Raw genomic sequence first — 21,258 nt, forward strand, 5'->3', positions numbered from 1 at the left:
AGCTCTACGGATCACATCTCTCTCAACTCGCCCAGACTCCCTTCTACTACGATTCCCATAATGCTCCACGCCGCCCAGGATGCTGCGTCGGCCCTCGGACCACTTCCGGTCGGTGACGCAGTTCCGCTTTGCTGGGCGCGCGGTGGACGGTCTGAAACGTAGAGCACGGTTTTCGCTGGGGCTTCGCGGCCACGGGAGCCCAGCATGGCTTCCTCACGACCCTCCTCCACGGTACAGATCTCATTCTGGCAGGGAGCGCTGAGGGGTGGGGGTCTTTGCGAAGCAGGGCCGTTAGGGAACGGGCTACGGCGGTGGAGGGCCGAGGAGGAAGGCTGCGGCGTTTTCCTAATTCTTGAGTGCTTTCATCTGTTTTAGCTCATTTTCACCTCTCACTACAGCCCTGAAATGTAAATATCTCTTCCGTCTGGTTCAGAAACGGAGCTCTGAAAGGGAGTAGAGTCCTGGCCAAGATTTATGACACTTTCAGATGTAACGAGGCCTCCTAACTTAATATCTACTGCTTCATGTCCGAAACGTTTGAAATGTATCAACAGTAACTTTCTAACTTGTTCCACGTATCATCGCGTTGGTTATTTCAGGTATCCTTGAAATCCCCTGTGATGAGCAATAATTCTGGAAATTTCTTAAAAGCCAAGAAGAGATTGCACTTGCTGCAACTGTATGAAATAAACATGTTCGAGAGAAAACCTTTGACAGAAAAATCAGCACAAGAAATTGACTAGTTTTATCCATCTCTTCCTGTCTGCAAAACTTAAGTGATTAAGAGACTGGAACCACTCTCTCCTTCCACCCCCAGATCAAGGAAGACACATTTTAACTGTTGTCTGGTTTGTCCTTTGTGTGGGGGAAGAAATAGGTTTGAAGCTCTAAATAAGCTGCATTCTGCTGGGAAACCTATTCGATTGCTACGATTAAGTTTTAGGTTAATTAATGTAGGTCTTTGTTTTAGCAGGCAACCAAAACTAAGGCACCAGATGACTTAGTGGCTCCTGTTGTGAAGAAACCACACATCTATTATGGAAGTTTGGAAGAGAAGGAGAGGGAGCGTCTGGCCAAAGGAGAATCTGGGCTTTTGGGAAAAGAAGGACTCAAAGCAGGAATTGAAGCAGGAAACATTAACATAACCTCTGGTAAGATGCAAACTGTGAGTTCATCTTTACCATTGGTGCTCAAATTTTCTGTAATGATTACCTGCCTCAACTTAAATATCACTAGTTTATATCAAAAAACTTCAAATAATAAGCTTGCGCCTATCAAAGGCCATATTCTCTGCCTACCTGCCTTGGTATTATCATCCAGAGAACCTTTTTCTTAAAACCTTTTATACAGTTTTTCTTCAATGAATTGTTAGTAATTTTACTAGGAATTTATTCAGTGTGTATTTGGATTCAGAGTGAGTCCCTTTGTCTTCTGGAGATCTAGTGGAGTTCTGGCATTAACTTGGAGCTACTGTGTTTCCTAATATTCTCCTCTTTTTAGTTTTCCAACTGCTTTTCACCCGAAATGAAATGATCACTTTTAAATTTTAAAGTGGTAGCCATCTATATTTTGAAAGCAATTAAACAATACAGAAATATATGAAGTAGAAAAACCTGTAGTATTTAATTGGGGCTATATCATTTCAAGAACTTAATAAAGCTGTAAAAATACATTTTTCTTCCATAAATTGAAACCACGATAAACAAATTGTTTTATAACCTGCATGTGTCGTTCTGAATACTGTTAAAAGGGGCTTTCCCGATGGCTCAGTGGGTAAAGAATTCACCTGCAATGCAGGAGACGCAGGAGACAAAGGTGGGTTTAATCACTGGGTGGGGAAGATCCCCTGGAAGAGGAAATGGCAACCTAGTCGAGTATTTTCACACATGTAAAATCCCATGAACAGAGGGGTTTGGTGGGCTACAGTCTACCAGGTCGCAAAGAGTTGGAAACAAGTACTCGAATAAGTATGCACACGCTGTTGAGGGTATTTTTTCATGCCAGTTACTAGTAGTCTACTATATTTTTAAAATAAAATCATTCATGTTTGTCATAAGAAATTCAGACAGTATGGAAGGGTATAAAAAGACTTCTCCGCAGATAGGACCTCGGTCAAGTTTCTCATCGACCCTCCCACACCTTTTCTGTACACATGCACTTTTCATGAGTTTTAAACCTTTTATGTTATTTTAAACATGACTGCATCACTACTGTACTTCTCACTTTGCATCCAAATGCTTGTTTTTTATGTGAGTTTTAAAACTAGCTACCAGATTAGCCAAAAAGCCTTATAATTAAGGCTTATCATTTTCATGGTAATTATTTCCAGTTTATTGTTATGTTTGTTAGTGTTCCTATACTGAGACTGTTTCAGAAAGTAACCCTGACAACTGTTAAAATAATGTTTCTATTTTTCCATGGATAGAAAGCCTAGTTAACTTGTTAAAAGTGTTCTATATTCTCATTGTCTCATGAAAGCTGTGTGTTTATGTAAGTGTAAGTTGCCAGATGAAACAAGATGACTTGAACCAGTTTCTGGCCTTTAAAACCTCATTTAGTTTTCTGTGTTTGGCATACTTTAATGAACTGAGAAACTGTAAAGTTTCTAGTAGATTAGTTAAGTGTCCCTAGAGGCAAGCAGACTCCAGTTCTGAGAACTTATTTATCTCTCCCTAATTGAAGATTGGTAATTATGCTGATATTGCCTGCTCTGTTTATAGGAGAAGTGTTTGAAATTGAAGAGCACATCAGTGAGAGACAAGCAGAAGTGTTAGCAGAGTTTGAGAGAAGGAAGCGAGCTCGGCAAATCAACGTTTCCACAGATGACTCAGAGGTCAAAGCTTGCCTTAGAGCTTTGGGGGAACCCATCACACTTTTTGGAGAAGGTCCTGCGGAAAGAAGAGAAAGGTACCCTTCCTAAGTACTCACTCTTTTTTAATCACACGGTTATAGTTCCAAATTTTAGTTGTTGTTGTTTAGTCACTAAGTCAGGTCCGACTCTATGACCCCATGAACTTCCCTGTCCTTCACTGTCTCCCGGAGCTTGCTCAAACTCATGTCCATTGAGACAGTGATGCGATCCAACTGTCTCATCCTGTCGTCCTCTTCTTCTGCCCTCAGTCTTTCCCGGCATCAGGGTCTTTTCCAATGAGTTGGCTCTTCACATCAGGTGGCCAAAGTATTGGAGCTTTAGCTTCAGCATCAGTCCTTCCAATGAATTTTCAGGGTTGATTTCCTTCAGGATTGACTGGTTGGATCTCCTTGCAGTTCAAGGGACTCTCAAGAGTCTTCTCAAAAAAAAAAAAAAAAAAAGAGTCTTCTCCAACTCCTCAGTTCAAAAGCATCAATTCTTCGGTAATCTGCCTTCTTTACGGCCCACATCCATACATGACTACTGGAAAAACCATAACCTTGACTATACAGACCTTTTTCGGCAAAGTGTTGTCTCTGCTTTTTAATACACTGTCTAGGTTTGTCATAGCTTTTCTTCCAAGGAGCAAGTATCTTTTAATTTCATGGCTGCAGTCACCATCCACATTGATTTTGAAGTCCACAAAAATGAAATGTGACATTTTACACTTTTTCCCTATCTATTTGCCATGAAGTAATTCAACCAAATGCCATGATGTTCATTTTTTGAATGTTGAGTTTAAGCCAGCTTTTTTCACTCTCTTTTGCTTTCATCAAGAGGCTCTTTAGTTCCTCTTCACTTTCTGCCATTATTTAGTTGGTATTTGTAGCTAAAACTTTAATAGAATGTCTCACATAATGGTGACAGAATATCTTATTAAGTTGTATGAATATGGTTTAGTCCATAATCTAAGTCTTAGGCTAATTTATTCTCCACTACTAATTTTTCTTTATAAACTGTGAAGATGTTAACATGTTCCCTCCCCTTCCTCTCCTTAGCGTGCAGTTTTGAGTTGGGTAAAATTTGTCACTGAACTCTGAAAATTTAAACAGCAAACGTGTTTTTTGTCATTATCATAAAACATGATGGTGTTTTTTGGATGTTATTGAAAAGAGGTACTGTCCTCAGATAATGCTACTCTTGTGATTCTGAAGTTCCAAAATCTCTCAGTGACAGGCTGGTCGTGTGTAGTTACAAGGATGTGACCTGCCTGCCTCTTCAGGACTTGGGACTCAACTATTTCTCACTTATTACATTTACCCTCTTAAGGCCCTTACCACTCTTCAACCCAGTGCAAACTGATTGACCAGTACCACACTGAAATGGCTGTTCATTAAGGTTATCAGCTCATCTTTACTAAGAATAGCTCTAGTACACTGCCACCTATTCCATCCTTCAAACACTCCCTTTCCTTGGCTCCCATAAAACCCAGTCCTCCCGGTTTTCCTCCTGTTTCTTTAGCTAATTCTTCTAAGCCTCGTTTTCCCCCCACGTAACCTTTATAAACCACTATTGTTTGTCCTTGTCCTACACCTGGTGGCTCAAACAGTAAAGTGTGTTTCTGCAATGCTGGAGACCTGGGTTCGATCCCTGGGTCAGGAAGATCCCCTGGAGAAGGAAATGGCAACCCACTCCGGTACTCTTGCCTGGAAAATCCCATGGACAGAGGAGCCTGGTAGGCTACAGTCCATGGGGTCACAAAGAGTCGGACATGACTGAGCAACTTTACTTTACACCAACCATGAAGGATCAGGTCCATTCCCATGGCATGGTTTATATGGAGTTTATATTGACTCCCATGGCATGGAGTCTGATGATTCCCAGGTCTCTGTAGCCTAGCTATTCTATAGTCTCAAATTTGACATCTCTAAGTTGTTGTCGTTGGTCAGTCACCAAGTCGTGTCCGGCTCTTTACAACCCCAGGGACTGTAGCACGCCAGGCCTCCCTGTACCTCACCATCTCCTGGAGTTTGCCCAAGTTCACGTCCATTGAATTGATGATGTCATCCAACCATCTCATCCTCTGTTGCCCTCTTCTCCTGCTGTCTTCAGTCTTTCCCAGCATCAGGGTCTCTTCCAGTTAGTTGGCTGTTTTCATCAAGTGTCCAGAGTATGGAGCTTCAGCTTCAGCATCAGTCCTTCCAGTGAATATTCAGGGTTGATTTCCTTTGGGATTGACTGGTTTGATCTCCTTGCTGTCCAAGGGACTCTCAAGAGCCTTCTCCAGCACCACAGTTTGAAAGCATCACTTCTTCAGTGCTCTGCCTTCTTTATGGTCCAGTTCCCACATGCATATGTGACTACTGGAAGCACCATAGCTGTGACTGTATGGACCTTTTTCAGCTAAGTGGTATCTCTGCTTTTTAATATACTGTCTGGGTTTATCACTGCTTTCCTTCCAAGAAGCAATCATGTTTAATTTCGTGGCTGCAGGCACCATCTGCAGTAATTTTCCTCATCCCAAGAAGAGGAAATTTGTCTCTGCTTCCACCTCTTCCTCTTCTATTTGCCATGAAGTGTTAAGACCAGAGGCCATCTAATTAGATTTTTTAATATTGAGTTTCAAGCTGACTTTTTCACTCTCTCTTTCACCCTCATCAATAAGCTCTTTAGTTCCTCCTCGCTTTCTGCCATTAGAGTGGTATCATCTGCATATCTGAGGTTGTTGATATTTCTCCCAGCAGTCTTGGTTCCAGCTTGTGAATCATCCAGCCTAGCAATTCCATGATATACTCTACATATAAGTTAAATAAGCGGAATGACAGTATACAGCCTTGTCATACTTCTTTCTTCATTTTGAACCTGTAATTTATTCCATATAAGGTTCTAACTGTTGTTTTCTTGACCAGCATATAGGTTTCTCAGGTGACAAGTAAGATGGTCTGGTATTCACATCTCTTTAAGAGTTTTTCACAGTTGTGATTCACACAGTCAAAGGCTTTTGCATAGTCAGTGAAACAGAATTTTCTGGAATTCCTTTGCTTTATGATCAGCGAATGTTGGTGATTTGGTCTCTTGTTTCCTCTGCCTTTTCTAAATCCAGCTTATACATCTGGAAGTTTCCATTCAGGTACTGCTGAAGCCTAGCTTACAGGATTTTGAACATAACCTTACTAGCTTAGGAAGTGAGTGCAATAGTCTGGTAGTTTGGACGTTCTTTAGTATTGCCTTTCTTAGGAATTAGGATGAAGATTGACCTTTTTCAGTCCTGTGGCCACTACTGGGTTTTCCCAAATTTGCCGACATACTGAATGCAGCACTTTAATAGCATTATCTTTTAGGATTTCAAATAGCTCAGCTGGAATTCCATCACCTCTGCTAGCTTTATTGGCAGCAGTGCTTCCGAAGGCCCTCGTGATTTCACACTCCATGATGTTTGGCTCTTGGTGAGTGACCACACCATCATGGCTATCCAGATCATTAAGATCTTTTTTGTACAATTCTTCTGTGTATTCTTGCCATCTCTTCGTGATCTCTTCTGCTTCTATTAGGTCTTTACTGTTTTTGTCCATTATTGTGCCCATCTTTGCATGAAATGTTCCTTTGATATCTCCAGTTTTCTTGAAGAGATCTCTAGTCTTTCCCCTTCTGTTTTCCTCTGTTTCTTCACATTGTTCATTGAAGACGGCCTTCTCTCTCCTTGCTATTCTCTGGAACTCTGCATTCAGTTGTATATACCTTTCCCTTTTCCCCTTGCTTTTCACTTCTCTTCTTTCCTCGGCTATTTGTAAGGCTTTGTCAGACAACCAGTTTGCCTTCTTGGATTTCTTTTCCTTTGGGATGGTTTTAGTCAGTGCCCATGTACAGTATTATGAACCTCTGTCCATAGTGCTTCGACTCTGTTTACCAGATCTAATTCCTTGAATCTATTTGTTACCTCTGCTGTATCTGGACGGCCTAGTGGTTTTCCCTGCTTTCTTTAGTTTAAGCCTGAATTTTGCTATAAGAAGCTGATGATCTGAGCCACAGGCAGCTCCAGGTCTTGTTTTTGCTGAGTGGATAGAGCTGCTCCATTTTCGACTGCAAAGAATAAAATCAGTCTGGCACTTGGTGATGTCCACATGTAAAGTTGTCCCTTGTGTTGTTGGGAAAAGGTGTTTACTATGACCAGTGTATTCTCTTGGCAGAATTCTGTTAGCCTTTGTCCTGCTTCATTTTGTACTCCAAGGCCAAACTTGCCTGTTACTCCAAGTATCTCTTGACTTGCTGCTTTTGCATTCCAATCCCCTGTGATTAACAGGACATCTTTTTTTGGTGTTGGTTCTAGAAGGTCTTATAGATCTTCATAGAACTGGTTAGCTTCAACTTCTTCGGCATCAATGATTGGGGCTTGAACTTGGATTACTGTAATATTGAATGGTTTGCCTTGGAGACGAACCAAGATCATTCTGTCATTTTTCAGATTGCACCCAAGTACTACATTTTAGACTCTCTTATTGGCTATGATGGCTACTCCATTTCTTCTAAGGGATTCTTGCCCTCAGTAGTAGATTTAATGGTCATCTGAATTAAATTAGCTCATTCCCATCCATTTTAGTTCACTGATTCCTAAGATGTCAATGTTTATTCTTGCCATCTCCTGCTTGACCCCTTCCAATTTACCTTATTCATGGACCTATGTTGAATGAAATTAAAAGATGCTTACTCCTTGGAAGAAAAGTTACGACCAATCTAGACAGCATATTAAAAAGCAGGGACATTACTTTGCCAACAAAGGTCCATCTAGTCAAGGCTGTGGTTTTTCCAGTAGTCATGTATGGATGTGAGAGTTGGTCTCTAAAGAAAGCTGAGCACTGAAGAATTGATGCTTTTGAACTGTGGGGTTGGAGGAGACTTTTGAGAGCCTTGGACTGCAAGGAGATCCAACCAGTCTATCCTAAAGGAAATCATTCCTGAATATTCATTGGAAGGACTGATGCTGAAGCTGAAACTCCAATCCTTTGGCCACCTGATGTGAAGAACTGACCCATTGGAAAAGACCCTGATGCTGGGAAAGCTTGAGGGCAGGAGGAGGAGGAGACAACAGAGGATGAGATGATTGGATGGCATCACTGACTCAATGGACATGAGTTTGAGTAAACTCTGGGAGTTGGTGATGGACAGGGAAGCCTGGCATACTGCAGTCCATGGGGTCAAGACTGAGCAACTGAACTGAGGTGAACTGACATTAAACTCATCTATTTTCCATCCTTTTCCTTTCCTCCTTGCAAATAACACAGCCGTTCACACAGTTTTCAGTTAAAAACCTGTGTCACCTTCTGTGTTACCCATCAACAAAATCTTGTTTATTCTACTTCTGAAATGTACCTCCAGGATGTCCTCTTTTCTCTCCCTCCACTAGTTTCAAATTTAGACTATTGTAGTAACCCCAGATGTGCTGTATTAATTGTTTGCTTAAAATCCTGCAGTGTCTCTTACTAAACTTAGAGTAAAAAACTCCCGACATGCTCTTCATCCTTACCTTGTACCACTCTTCCCCAGTTTACTAGACTCAGTAGCCATAATGGTGCTCTTAGGATACCCAAGCTTTTTTTTTTTCCTGTCTTTCGACTTAATTTTCCTTTTTTTGTTCCCCTCTCTTGCCTTTTGTGTTATGATTTAGTTACTAAGTTGTGTCTGACTCTTGGGACCCTGTGGACTGTAGGCTGTCAGGCTCCTCTGTCCACGGATTTTCTAGGCAAGAATGCTGGAGCTCTTTCCTTTCAGAGCTTTTTAATTCTTTTGGTTTCAGCATAAATATCACCTCCTTAAAGAAACCCTGCCTAACCTCTGATCCCTGGTAAAGTAAGCCCTAACATTATGCTCTATCGTGGTATGTTACTTTGTTAATAGCCTTGCAAAGGATATACTTTTACTGTTTGTGTCCCTTAGGTGAGTGTCTTGAGTCTTCCCCGCCACTGTCTTATTCAGTCCATTATGACTCAAGTGGGAGGATACCACAGTATACTGAGTGCCCTCCTTTGTTCTTCCCTCTTTAATCTATCCTCCATACTTTTCCAGGAGTCTTTCTCCAGTGTGAACCCTCCTCACCATGGCATTAGGAGTGCATTGTGACCTGGTCCCTCCTTCGATTCGCAGCCACTTCTCTCTCTCAGCCTTTCCCAGTACCCCATGCTCCAGCCATACTGAACTGTTTTGATTCCAGGCTCAACATGCTTTTCTTGCCTCCAGACCTTCACATTTGTTGAACCCTCTGCCTTAGCTGTCCTTTCCGAACCTTCTTGACCTAGTGACTTAGTTGATTGAGGTCTTAGTTTAGAGAGCATCTTCTCCATAAGGCCTTCCCTGATTCCCTCCAAGTCTAGGTTGTTTACTCATGATTCCCCTTAGCACCCTGTGAAGTCAAGGGCTGTTTCTTAGTCATTTTTTATACTTAACGCGTCAAGAGTATCCAACACCCTGTGGCACTGAGTGAAGTAAAGTGAAGGTCTTACTTTACCTTATCTCAACCCTATTTAAATTCTGATCTTCTTTGTTATAGGTTAAGAAATATCCTCTCGGTGGTCGGTACTGATGCCTTAAAAAAGACCAAAAAAGATGATGAGAAATCAAAGAAGTCCAAAGAAGAGGTAAAATACGTTCTTGGCTTCATAGTGTAAGCATGCAGGAAACAAGGGGGCAGTTCTCTTGTTTTCTGTTCTCAGAGCTTTGCTTTGCCTCGGATGAGGGGCCGAGCAGGGGTTGGAGACTGGCTGTTGAGGAATAGTTGTTGGCAGTTGTTTGTGGTTCCTTTGTAGATACAAACGGAGGTAAGCGAGTTTCCAGTTTCAGGAAAGAAGCACAGCATTCCTGGTTTTCCTTTTAAAAAGGAACCAGAAACCATCTAATAAGAACTCATAGAAAGAAACACAGCAGAAAGCGCATATCCTGGATTTCATCATATTATACTGAACTAATTCATCTTTCTTCTGGGCAGTTACAGTAGGGAATTGATAGCTATGAAAGAGGCAGGGATGCTTCAGGCTTGACATTTCTGCTCTTATTTAACTTTCAGTATCAGCAGACCTGGTACCATGAAGGACCAAACAGCCTGAAGGTTGCTAGATTGTGGATTGCTAATTACTCACTGCCCAGGTAAGGAGAAAGTTGAGAAGGAGGAAGAAGCATACTTCTTATTTCCTCTCAGGGACTGAGGATCTGCTTTATTATGACTGTGGTTGTTGGTTGAAATTGAGTGGTACAGAGACTTCTGTGGACCCTTTTTTCCAGCCTGTTTGCCCAGGGTAATGTTGTTTTCTGTGTTACAGGGCAATGAAACGCTTGGAAGAGGCCCGTCTCCATAAAGAGATTCCTGAGACAACTAGAACCTCCCAGATGCAAGAGCTGCACAAATCTCTCCGAGTAAGACGCTCTCAGAGATTGCCCAATGTCTTAAAGATTTCTGCAGTATTTATTAAATGTTCTACCTTGGCCCGCCTCTGGCAGATAAAGGCAGCTGTACATCATCATCTTTGCTTGCACTGTTGCTGCTTGGGCGGATCCATGGGTTAAGGTGGCAGGGGACCTACTGTCCTTTGTACCAAGCAGAGGCCTATGGTTCCTGTGCTTTAATCCCTTTTAATATGTTAGACTGTACTTTAGATCTTGCCATGGCTTTCTGGTTTATCTTTAGCTGACAGAGAAGTTAGCAACAAAGACTGCAGAGGACAGCATGGGGGAGTTCCAGATAAGTCTTGACTGTTCACTCATTCATTCATTCATTTGCAGAAATGTCTCTTGACAAAAAAGGGGGGGTGGGGAATCTTAGGGTGGGTTAAAACTGAAAAGGTTTTTTTTTTTTTTTTTTCTTTTTATGGTGGAAAAGCCAAGAAAATCTTGGGTTAGCATTTAATGATTCCTTGTTTGTCTTTTTTTTAAGTCTTTGAATAATTTCTGCAGTCAGATTGGGGATGATCGGCCTATCTCCTACTGTCACTTTAGCCCCGATTCCAAAATGCTGGCCACGGCTTGTTGGTAAGTCCCATCTTACAGTGTTTTCTTTTGTTTTGTTTTCCCTAAATGGGGTTCTGGGGGGAAAGTCAACTTTTGTTTTAGAAGGCCATTGCTTGGCTTCCCTGGTGGCTTGGCTGGTAAAAAATCTGCCTGCATTGCGAGAGTTCCAAGGACTATATAGTCCATGGGGTCGCAGAGCTGGACACGACTGAGCGACTTTCAGAAAAAAGGTGAAAAATAAATAGAAGGCCATTGGTATCCCATTTTCCTCTGCTGCTCATGATCACATCAAACTAGAGATGCCAATATGTACCCATTGTGGTTTATAATAGAGCTTTCAATTAGCATGTGTCAGTCATATTCTTGGCATTAGCATCATTTTGGAGCAGATATATTAATACAGGGAGTTTATGGACTAACTATACAAACTTTGATATAGCTTTTCTTTTTTAGTTATATGACCTAAGCAAGATACTTCATCTCTGTAAGCTTCAGTTTCTTTATCTGTAAAGTAAAGCGAATTACTGTTTTTGTGTATATTCTGGTTTCTTTTTGCATTGCATATGCAAAAAACCTTTAAGATGTGAAAACTTTGTTGTTTTGTTCTGTTCAGTTACTTAGTTGTCCGTGTGGGGCATTGTCATCTAGCGAGGGGCAATCTTCCTTACACTGTACACACAGAAGCTACTTGACTAGGCAGAAATCGAGACTGCCATTCAGGAGAAAACCAAGGCCCTACATAGATCCGTCCACCTCTTCAGGCCTCAGCTTTCTTTATTATAAAGTAGCGATGGCTCACTTCGCTGTGCAGCAGAAGCTGACACGACCTTGTAAATCATCTATACTCCATTTAAAAAGTTGATCACAGAAAATAAAAGTGAATACACAAGTAAAGCGGAAATGATCGTTCCTGTCTTAGGGACCTCACAAGTCTGTTAGGAGGATCATTTGAGATGATAAAAAAGTAATTTGTTGGAATTTTTCAAAATAAAGCAATTTTTTTTAATTACTTTGTAAGTAGTAATATGCTATTCATATTTAAAGAGATAATATCATTATTAATATTACAGTTAGATAGTTTAATTTGTCCTACTTTCCCTAGAAATTGGTCCAAAAGTTAAGAAGAGCAGCTTGTGCTGTAATGTTTATAGTCCAGTAGAGGCCTTTGTTTGCATCAGACCTGGCTGTAGCTTTCCTACATAACCCTTCAAATGATAAGCCTTTTCTTTTTTTGTCTGCCACTGTAACGGTTTTGGGGGGTAAGAAGAAGTTGTCCTTTAGTAATGTTACCAAGATACCTTTTCCTTCCCAGACCAACCCTGGCTGAGATGCTTTCCTTTGTATTTGATAGGAGTGGGCTTTGCAAGCTCTGGTCTGTTCCTGATTGCAACCTCCTTCACACTCTTCGAGGTGGGTCATACTCTTACCTAAATCTTGGTCTTTTTCCTAATTCAAACTCTGTCAAGCAGTATAACTCTTCAAGCTCTACCAGACACTCAAACCCAGTACACACACGATTAATTCTTGATATGATCTGACTTGGTTTGGTTTTCTTTGACTGCAAGGCTGAATGATAATGACGTTATATGCATATTTCTCTCTCATGTCCAGCCCCACTCTGGCATTTACAATCTCTAAAGCAAGAAACATTTTTTTGGTGTGTTTAGCTTTTTTTTTAATGTAATTTATATGTTAGTTTAAATTTTAAAAGTTCAATTTTTTAGTAGTTGAATAATACTTTATAGGTTCACTTTTTCTGAACTGTGTATATATAATATTCCTCATTGTGTATATTTATACCTAAGTTATAACGGAACAGCAGCCCTTTAATTTCCATCTTCTACACTCCTTCAGGCCATAACACAAACGTGGGAGCGATCGTATTCCACCCCAAATCCACGGTCTCCTTGGACCAAAAAGATGTCAATCTGGCCTCTTGTGCTGCTGACGGTTCTGTGAAGCTGTGGAGCCTTGACAGGTGAATATTTACTGCTCTGTCGGCATGGCGATCACCACAGTAAATAGTTGATGGGTTGGCCCAAGGGACCTAGAACTCTGTACCTCGGGTTTTGCCTCTAGTATAGTGACCACTGTTTCCTGGCTCCAGTTATTCTGGAATGATCCATTATACCTGCCATGCAATAGATTGACTTTGGAGAAATGCGCTGTTTGGTAGATTGACTGAAAATAGTACTCCAGACAGCACACTGGTTCTTCGCAAACACCCACAGGGGAGGGAAAGAAGGTTATGGCTGGCAGTATTGCCAGGGAAGTGATGTCTCCTCCCAGCATCGTCGTCCTTTACCTAAACCATATTTTCCAGTTACAACAGGTTTGTTTGTCTGTTTCAGTGTGTTTGTGATTATTTATTGTTTTCCCAGAAATAGTTAGAAGTATCTTGTTGCCTAAAAGACTTCTGAATTCAGTTGCTTAGTTTTCCTTCTTTGGGAAAGTACATGAAGATTTTGTTGTAGGATTTTGTGAGGAGCTAATTAGTGTCTCCACTCTGCTAGACAGGATCTTACCTGTGAGCACAGCAAGTTTTAATTGGCTTTGGTGATACCTAGCAATATTTGTTCCCCTAGGGCTTTGATTAGTTCTGTGTATGCACATTAACAGTGTTCCCTTTTTAATTGCCCTCTTTAGGGTTTGTGTTTATTTCCTTTCACTGGTGTTTCAGATCTTCTTTCCGCTGTTGCTGGTAGTAGAATTTAATGGCCACTGAAAAGAAATTAAGCCTCTGTTTAGGAGTTCTTCTTTCATGTGGATCCTTGAACAAGCTGAAGTTTGAAATGAAATTATCTCTAATCCACTTGGACCAGAACTGTTTGATATCGCCCTGCATCTCTATCAAAGTATGTTTCTTTCTAGAATCTCAGCAGTCCTTTGGTTCAGAGAAATTATTTTGCTTGTTAGGTTGAAGTATCTTTTATTTTTCTCTTAATCTTAAGTGGTATAGAATTAAGAGTTTGTTGACATAGTGAACTGAAATAGAAGGACAGTGTTTATTGAAGTGCTGTGGCATCTGCTTCTGTCTCATTGACTACACTGAAACCTTTGACCGTATGAATCATAACAAATTGTGGAAAATTCTGAAAGAGATGGGAATACCAGACCACTTGACCTGCCTCCTGTGAAACCTGTATGCAGGTCAAGAAGCAACAGTTAGAACCGGACATGGAGCAACAGACTGGTCAAAATTTTCAAAGGAGTACCTCAAGGCTGTATATTGTCACCCTGATTATTTGGCTTACATGCAGAGTACATCATGAGAAATGCTGGACTGGATGAAGCACAAGCCAGAATCAAGATTGCAGGAAGAAATATCAATAACCTCAATTATGCCAATGACACCACCCCTATGAGAGAAAGCAAAGAGGAACTAAAGAGCCTCTTGATGAAAAGTGAAAGAAGGGAGTGAAAGAAGTGGCTTAAAATTCACATTCAAAAAACTAAGATCATGGCATCCAGTCCTATCACTTCATGGCAAATAGATGGGGAAACAATGAAAACAGTGACAGACTTTATTTTCTTGGCCTCCAAAATCACCGTAGATGTCGACTGCAACCTTGAAATTAAAAGACACTTGCCTCTTGGAAGAAAAGCAATAACAAACCTAAATAGCATATTAAAAAGCAGAGGCATTACTTTGCTAACAGAGGTCCATATAATCAAAGCTATGGTTTTTCCTATAGTCATTTATGGATGTGAAATTTGGACCATAAAGAATGCTGAGCACCAAAGAATTGATGCCTTTGAACTGTGATGTTGGAGAAGACCCTTGAGAGTCCCTTGAACTGCAAGGAGATCAAATCAGTCAATCCTAAAGGATATCAACCCTGAATATCCAGTGGAAGGGCTGATGCTGAAGCTGAAGCTCCAATACTTTGGCCACCTGATGATAAGAACTGACTTATTGGAAAATATCCTGATGCTGCGAAAGATTGAAAGCAGGATGAGAAGGGGACGACAGAGGATGAGATGGCTGGATGGCATCACTGACTCAGTGGACATGAGTCTGAGCCAGCTCCGGGAGATGGTGAAGGGCAGGGAGGCCTGGCACGCTGCGGTCCACGGGGTCGCAAAGAATAGCACACAGCTGAGCCACTGAACAGCAAAGAGCGGGCAGTTTCCCTGTGGACACATGTGACAGCCCCGAAGCTTTTATAACCTTGGGGAGTGGTTAGGTTACTGTTGGCCCTGACATTTTAACAGATGACAGGCACAGTTTGGCCTTCAGCCCGTGCAGAATGAGTGTCTGTGTGCTCAACAGTTAGGAAAAGAATTCAGTGAATATTTGCACGACTGTAAAATAGTTTACTCACAATATTTGGTTCCTTTTCAGTGATGAACCGGTGGCAGATATCGAAGGCCACACAGTGCGTGTGGCCCGTGTAATGTGGCATCCATCAGGACGCTTCTTAGGTACCACCTGGTAAGCCATCCTCTTCATTCGTCCGTACAGGCCTGGGGCACCTTGTTAACCCTTTATGGAAAACTGCCAAGGAAATTTTTAGAGTAGAGATCTTCAAGGAATATTTTCTTGGAATGCAATGAACCAGAATCAAAAAAGACTATATGGTACAGTTAAGGCTAAGTGTATTTGGCTTTAAATTGCAGTTAATCTGAAATTTCGATCACTAATTGCCAGAAAGCTAGAGTTTTTCCCTGTTCTCTTTCTTGGCCAATACCAGAAGTGCATTTTTTGGTGGAGGGGGGCGGCGAGGTGGGTTATACGTTGTATTATAACTTCACTGCTTACAGATCAGTCTCTTTCATTGATTCTGTAAATTCAGTGAGGCCAGAATCTATTAAGGAAGTTTTTGAGATACAGTTTACATGCCGTGAAATGGATTTAAGTGTATAATTTAGTCAGTCTTGACAAATGCATACATTCACATGACCCACATCCCTGTTGTTGGAGGTCCAAGTGCCCACCAAACTGAGAAGTCATCTTTTCTTTTTTTTTTTTTTAATTTTGGTTGCACTGAGTCTTCGTTGCTGCTTATGGGCTTTCTCTAGTTGTGATAAACGGGAGATGCTTTTGTTGCAGTGCACATGCTTCTCATTGCAGTGGCTTCTCTTGTTGCTGACTAAGCTCAGCCTCTAGGCACGCAGGCTTCAGGAGTTGTGGCGCATGGGTGGCCCACGTCATGTGGAATCATCCCGGACCAGGGATTGAACCCACCTGCATTGGCAGGTGGATTCTTATCCACCATACCATGAGGGATGTCCCTGAGAAGTATCTTGAGATGAGTAATAAAGGTGGACAACTCCATCCATATATCCAGTGGACCAGTTTATTATAGGGTCACTTACAGGGTGGGATCTGGCAGTCAGCAGTCCTGAAGCATTCACAGCTACACTGCACCTTCATGAAGCCGTTGTGGCATTTATATAGTTAACCTAGAGTGTGGGGGTCGGTGCTTGGAAGTAGGAAGTACATTCCTAAGTCAAGATTTATGAATGGGTAACCAGTAGGTGCTGGGAATACACCAGCAAAGGTCTTCATTGTTTGACGACTAACAGAGCATGGAGGTCTCCTGGTCCTAGTGGTTGTTAAACAATATCTATTAACTATTAATAAAAACCCTTGATAATAGAAAAGTGATTTACCACACAGTACAGTTCTGGCTGGGGTCAGCAGGAGGACAGGAAGAACTGTATGGGCCCAAGATGGCATCATTTATGCTCACAGCCATGCACTTGTCGATAGAATACTTGCATCACCCCAGAAAGTTCCCCCATGCCTTTCCCAGCCAACCCCCCTTTCCAAAACAACCCCTGCCATGATTTCTGCCACCATAAATTAAGTCTGTCTATTCATACCTTATAAAGTCATTTGTGTCTGGGTTCTTTTACTCAGCACAACGTTTTTAAGATTCATTCTTGTTGCATGTATCAGTAATTCCTTTTTATTGCTGAGAAGTATTTAGTTGCATAACTGCCAGATTATCCGTTCTCCCACTGGTGGACACTTGGGCTGTTTCCAGCTCTTGGCTGATAAGAATAAAGCTGCTATACATACTCTCGTCTAGTACTTTTATGGACATATTTGTCTTTCCTTTCTCTTGAATAAATAATACCTTGGAATGCAATTGCAAGGTTATAGGGTAGATGTATATTTAACTTTTAAAACTTGCAAGTGGTTTTCCGTAGTGTTGATATCATTCTGCATTCCCAGCATTCTAGTATTATGTTGTTTTTTTTTAACATCCTTGCAACATTTGGCGTTGCCCATCGCGTCATTTTGCCCAGTCTTGCAAGTATGTAGTGAAATCTCATGGTTTCAGTTTTTTTATTACTCTGATGACTGTTGGTATTGAGTCATATGCTTATTGACCCTTTGTGTATTTTCTTTTGTTCAGTGTTCAGGTGCTTCACCCATTTTTTAATTGATGATTTTTTGTTTTATATTTATTTCCATATGTATTACAGTTCTCTCATCATTTATTGAGATTTTCACTATTGAAATTGCTTTGGTGGCCTCATTGAAAATCATTTGACCATGTATATGTGGGCCTATTTGTATACTCTGTATTCTGTTATATTCTGTTGATCTATTTGTGATTGATTATATCCCCAGCATTCAATTTAGGACCCAGTAAATGCTCAGTGAATGGAAGGACATAACAGTGAAATTGGGGAAGAAAGTAGGCAACAGAGTCTTTGTTGTGGACCATTCTAAGGGAATTCTGGTTTTTAAAATAGCCACTGAATGGAGAAGGAAATGGCAACCCACTCTAGTATTCTTGCCTGGAGAATCCCATGGACAGAGGAGCCTGGTTGGCTACAGTCCACGGAGTCGCCAAAAAAAAAAAAAAAAAATCATCTCCCAAAAAAAATAAAATAGCCACTGAGGTAGTTTTTTAGGCATAGGTAGTCCATAGTTTCCCATTTAGCACCCAAAACAGATATGCTTAGTTGTGGAGACATTATGCCAGAAAAGAATTTGTTAATATGGTTGTATGAGTAGTTTCAGAAATATAACTTGAGCTACAGCTATTGACAGCACTTGGTACATTGAAGCACTTTGTGCACTTGTAATTTATAGCACTTCGTACACTTTGGTTAATTGTTAGCTTGACTTTTTAAGCTATGACCGATCATGGCGCTTGTGGGATTTGGAAGCTCAAGAGGAGATCCTGCATCAGGAGGGCCACAGCATGGGTGTGTATGACATTGCCTTCCATCAAGATGGCTCTTTGGCTGGCACTGGGTAAGGCTTCTTCCACATAGCCGGGGCAGCTCCGTCGTCTCACCTCTGACATCTGCCTGCTTCCACAGAGAACTGGGTTCAGAGTCCTCATTCATGAATTGTTTTATCAGGGGACTGGATGCATTTGGTCGAGTTTGGGACCTGCGCACTGGGCGTTGTATCATGTTCCTGGAAGGCCACCTGAAGGAGATATATGGAATAAATTTCTCCCCCAATGGGTAAAGCAGCTCACTGAATGAGGGGTGGACAGGGTTATTGCTCAGCAGGTACTCTGTGTTTCGGACTTCATCACTATATCTGATCCACAGCTACCACATTGCAACTGGCAGTGGTGACAACACCTGCAAAGTGTGGGACCTTCGACAGCGACGTTGTGTCTATACCATCCCTGCCCATCAGAACTTAGTGACGGGTGTCAAGTTTGAGCGTGAGTTTTCCTTCTGTTGTAAGCCTAACTACAATACAAACAGATTGCATTTGCGTGAAATGCAGGCCAGGTGTTAGCTTAACTTGGAAGGGGAACATGAGAGAATTTGGACTCTGTTGAAGGAACAAATGATAATTTCCTTCCCTCAACCACCCTTTCAGACAGAGCTGACTGCATACTTCTTGTTGCTAGGAAGTAAAGAAGACTTCTGTGCATGTTTTGCTTTCCATGGAAGGTCCAAGCACTTAATATTATTCTGAATAGGTAGTCTCAGGGAAAGAGCCAAAAGACCTTAATAATGTTATTTGTTTCCCTAAGTCTGTAGTTGTTGCCTTTTTTTAGAGGACTAGTAGAAATGCAGATTGGAGTGTTGGCATTTTGTGAATGCCAAAATGCCATCTTTTTGAAAATAGTATGTTCTAGTGGATTTGAGGACTTCCCAGGTGGCACAGCCGTAAGAATCCACCTGCCAGTGCACGAGATGCTAGCGACGTTGGTTTGATCCCTGGGTTGGGAAGATCCCCTGGAGGAGGAAATGGCAACCCACTCCATCCAGTCTTATTGATTGCTTTAGGTTTTTTTTTTTCCCCCTCATGTGGCATGTGGGATCTTAGTTTTTCAACCAGGGGTCAAACCCATGCCCCCTGCAATGGAGGCATGGAGTCTTAACCACTGGACCACCAGGGAAGTAACCCACTCTAAATATTCTTGCCTGGAAAATTCCACGGACAGAGGAGCCTGACAGGCCACAGTCCATGGGGTCACAAAGAGTCAGCCACAACTGAGCACACACCCTGCAGATTTGGGTTCTTTTATTTTCTTACACTGTTTTGAATATTTCAGTTCCTGAAGTAGTTCTTCTTCTCTTTTGTAGCTATCCATGGGAATTTCTTGCTCACTGGTGCCTATGATAACACAGCCAAGATCTGGACTCACCCAGGCTGGTCCCCTCTGAAGACTCTGGCCGGCCACGAAGGCAAAGTGATGGGCCTAGACATTTCTTCCGATGGGCAGCTCATAGCCACTTGCTCCTATGACAGGACCTTCAAGCTCTGGATGGCTGAATAGGCAGGACCATGGAAGAAGGACTCAAGCCTCACTCTCCCTTTGGAGCCATTTTCAAAAGAAAGGAACTGATGTGTTTTGTTCTATCATGTGTTTTGCCAATTACCATGTATATAAATCCTCAAAAGAATTGAATTTCTGTCTCAGCTCCCACTTCAGGCAAGCAGCCCAATCCCTGGGTGTTGGTCAACCCCTTCCATGGTCGAAAAACTTTAGTTTTCATCTTCAGGCCCCTCCATGAACTTTGTAGAGGTTGTTTTTTATTAATCTTTTGTTTGAATGCCCTCCTGCTTCCCTCAGAGCACTCAGGACTTTGACTCTTGAAACCTGGCTTTCCACTACCTGGTACATGTTTCAGGACTCCATGGGACCCAGAGAGCAGGATGGCTGCGCTGTGTGCAGGAGGCCCTCGGGCCGAGAGGCGCAGCTCACGGCGCCGGCTGAACAGCTCCTGCCAGAGCGAGAGCTCTCGGAGCGGCGGTGAGGACGTAGAGCGCAGCTGTGTCCCGAGTTACGCGGCAGAGGTTTTACCTCATCCTATTGAGTTCACTTGGAACGCTGACTGCATCAGGAAGTTCAGAACTGAGCATCTGCCTCTTCAGAAGATGTCTTCCATTTTGCTTTGAAGTTTGGCATCCTTTGTGTTACCCAAAGCTAGGCCATTGTGTCAAGATTCAATGAAATTTTTAGAAAGCAAACATGATGTCTCTATTGTGCAAGTTTTCTGTTGGTTATTTTTATGTACCCTTCATGTGGAGATAACTCTGGGAAAAGGAATCCCTAATGGGTATTCCTAAACATAAATTTTTTCTTTATTACACACTTGCCACAGAGTAAAATTCTATTTAAAAAACTGTCCTTTAAAGAATTATTTTGATAGTGAAGCATTTCCTGAGTCCCAGCCATTGGTCCACAGAGATCCCTTTTTTTTTTAAGTTTGGGATATAACAAGTGATCTCAAGTATGGCTTATTCTAATTACATCTCCTTAGTAAGCATTCTGTCAGTCATTTTTTTTAAAAATAGAGGACTGTTGCATTATAGGCCCAACTACCAGTGAATAGTATCTGGACCCTATAATTCTTATTCACTGACCATGCAGCAGTTACCTTCTCTTTCTACCCCGGATATACAACCACTGAACAGTGAATTCACACAGATTCACACAAAAATAGAATTGGCAAGGACTGCGTATAGAAAATTCAGACGGGCTAATATGATGGCTTCTTGAACATTCAAAACACTTGTCCTTTGCTTCCCAAGGAGGCTTGACAGTTACTCTTGTACAAACTATGAATGAGTGACATGTAGCTAAATCAGACTTTTTAGTCTGATTTCAGTTACAACCAAGTGGTTGCACATCCTGTGTACCTCTGGAGCTTCTGGATTATCAGCTCTGCCTTCCGCTGGGCTCTTCACTCTTTTCACTGTTTAACAGGCTCTATTTCCTCCGTAGTTGTGGTGGTTTAGTCACAAAGTTGTGTCCGACTCTTGGAACCCCTTGGACTAGCGCACCAGGCTCTTCTGTCCATGAGATTCTGGCAAGAATACTGGACTGGGTTACCATTTCCGCCATAGTTAAGCCATGAGAAAACTGTTTTTTTCATAACTACCTTTGTAGTGTGTTGAAAGTAATAATGAACCTTAGTATATTAGCGTGCAATTTTTAAATACAGTGTGTTCAAGATTTTCTCAAAATGAAGTT

At 41.7% G+C, this 21,258-nt stretch overlaps 2 protein-coding genes across 5 annotated transcripts in view; one reads left to right on the forward strand and one right to left on the reverse strand.

The window, feature by feature from the left end:
* CDC26 (cell division cycle 26) overlaps nucleotides 1-21,258 on the reverse strand; it is a 44,661-nt gene that overhangs the window by 12,220 nt on the left and 11,183 nt on the right. The gene's annotated exons all lie outside the window — the stretch shown is intronic.
* Nucleotides 18-21,226, forward strand: PRPF4 (pre-mRNA splicing tri-snRNP complex factor PRPF4). 4 transcript variants are annotated; one of them, XM_065901515.1, is made up of 14 exons: nucleotides 18-108; nucleotides 971-1,151; nucleotides 2,721-2,907; nucleotides 9,393-9,480; nucleotides 9,906-9,985; nucleotides 10,159-10,252; nucleotides 10,770-10,864; nucleotides 12,195-12,253; nucleotides 12,698-12,821; nucleotides 15,189-15,278; nucleotides 17,940-18,062; nucleotides 18,173-18,280; nucleotides 18,371-18,489; nucleotides 19,364-21,226. In XM_065901515.1, exons 1-14 carry the CDS (start codon nucleotides 61-63, stop codon nucleotides 19,555-19,557), a joined length of 1,590 nt encoding a protein of 529 aa, XP_065757587.1. In that variant the 5' UTR covers nucleotides 18-60; the 3' UTR covers nucleotides 19,558-21,226. The 4 variants fall into 4 exon arrangements, with proteins under 4 accessions (XP_065757587.1, XP_065757589.1, XP_065757588.1 ...); XM_065901517.1 differs by having other exon boundaries at nucleotides 99-231; nucleotides 974-1,151; XM_065901516.1 differs by lacking the exon at nucleotides 18-108 and adding an exon at nucleotides 126-231.

The sequence above is a fragment of the Muntiacus reevesi genome, chromosome 10 (assembly GCF_963930625.1).
Source record: "Muntiacus reevesi chromosome 10, mMunRee1.1, whole genome shotgun sequence".
Classification (NCBI taxonomy): domain Eukaryota; kingdom Metazoa; phylum Chordata; class Mammalia; order Artiodactyla; family Cervidae; genus Muntiacus; species Muntiacus reevesi.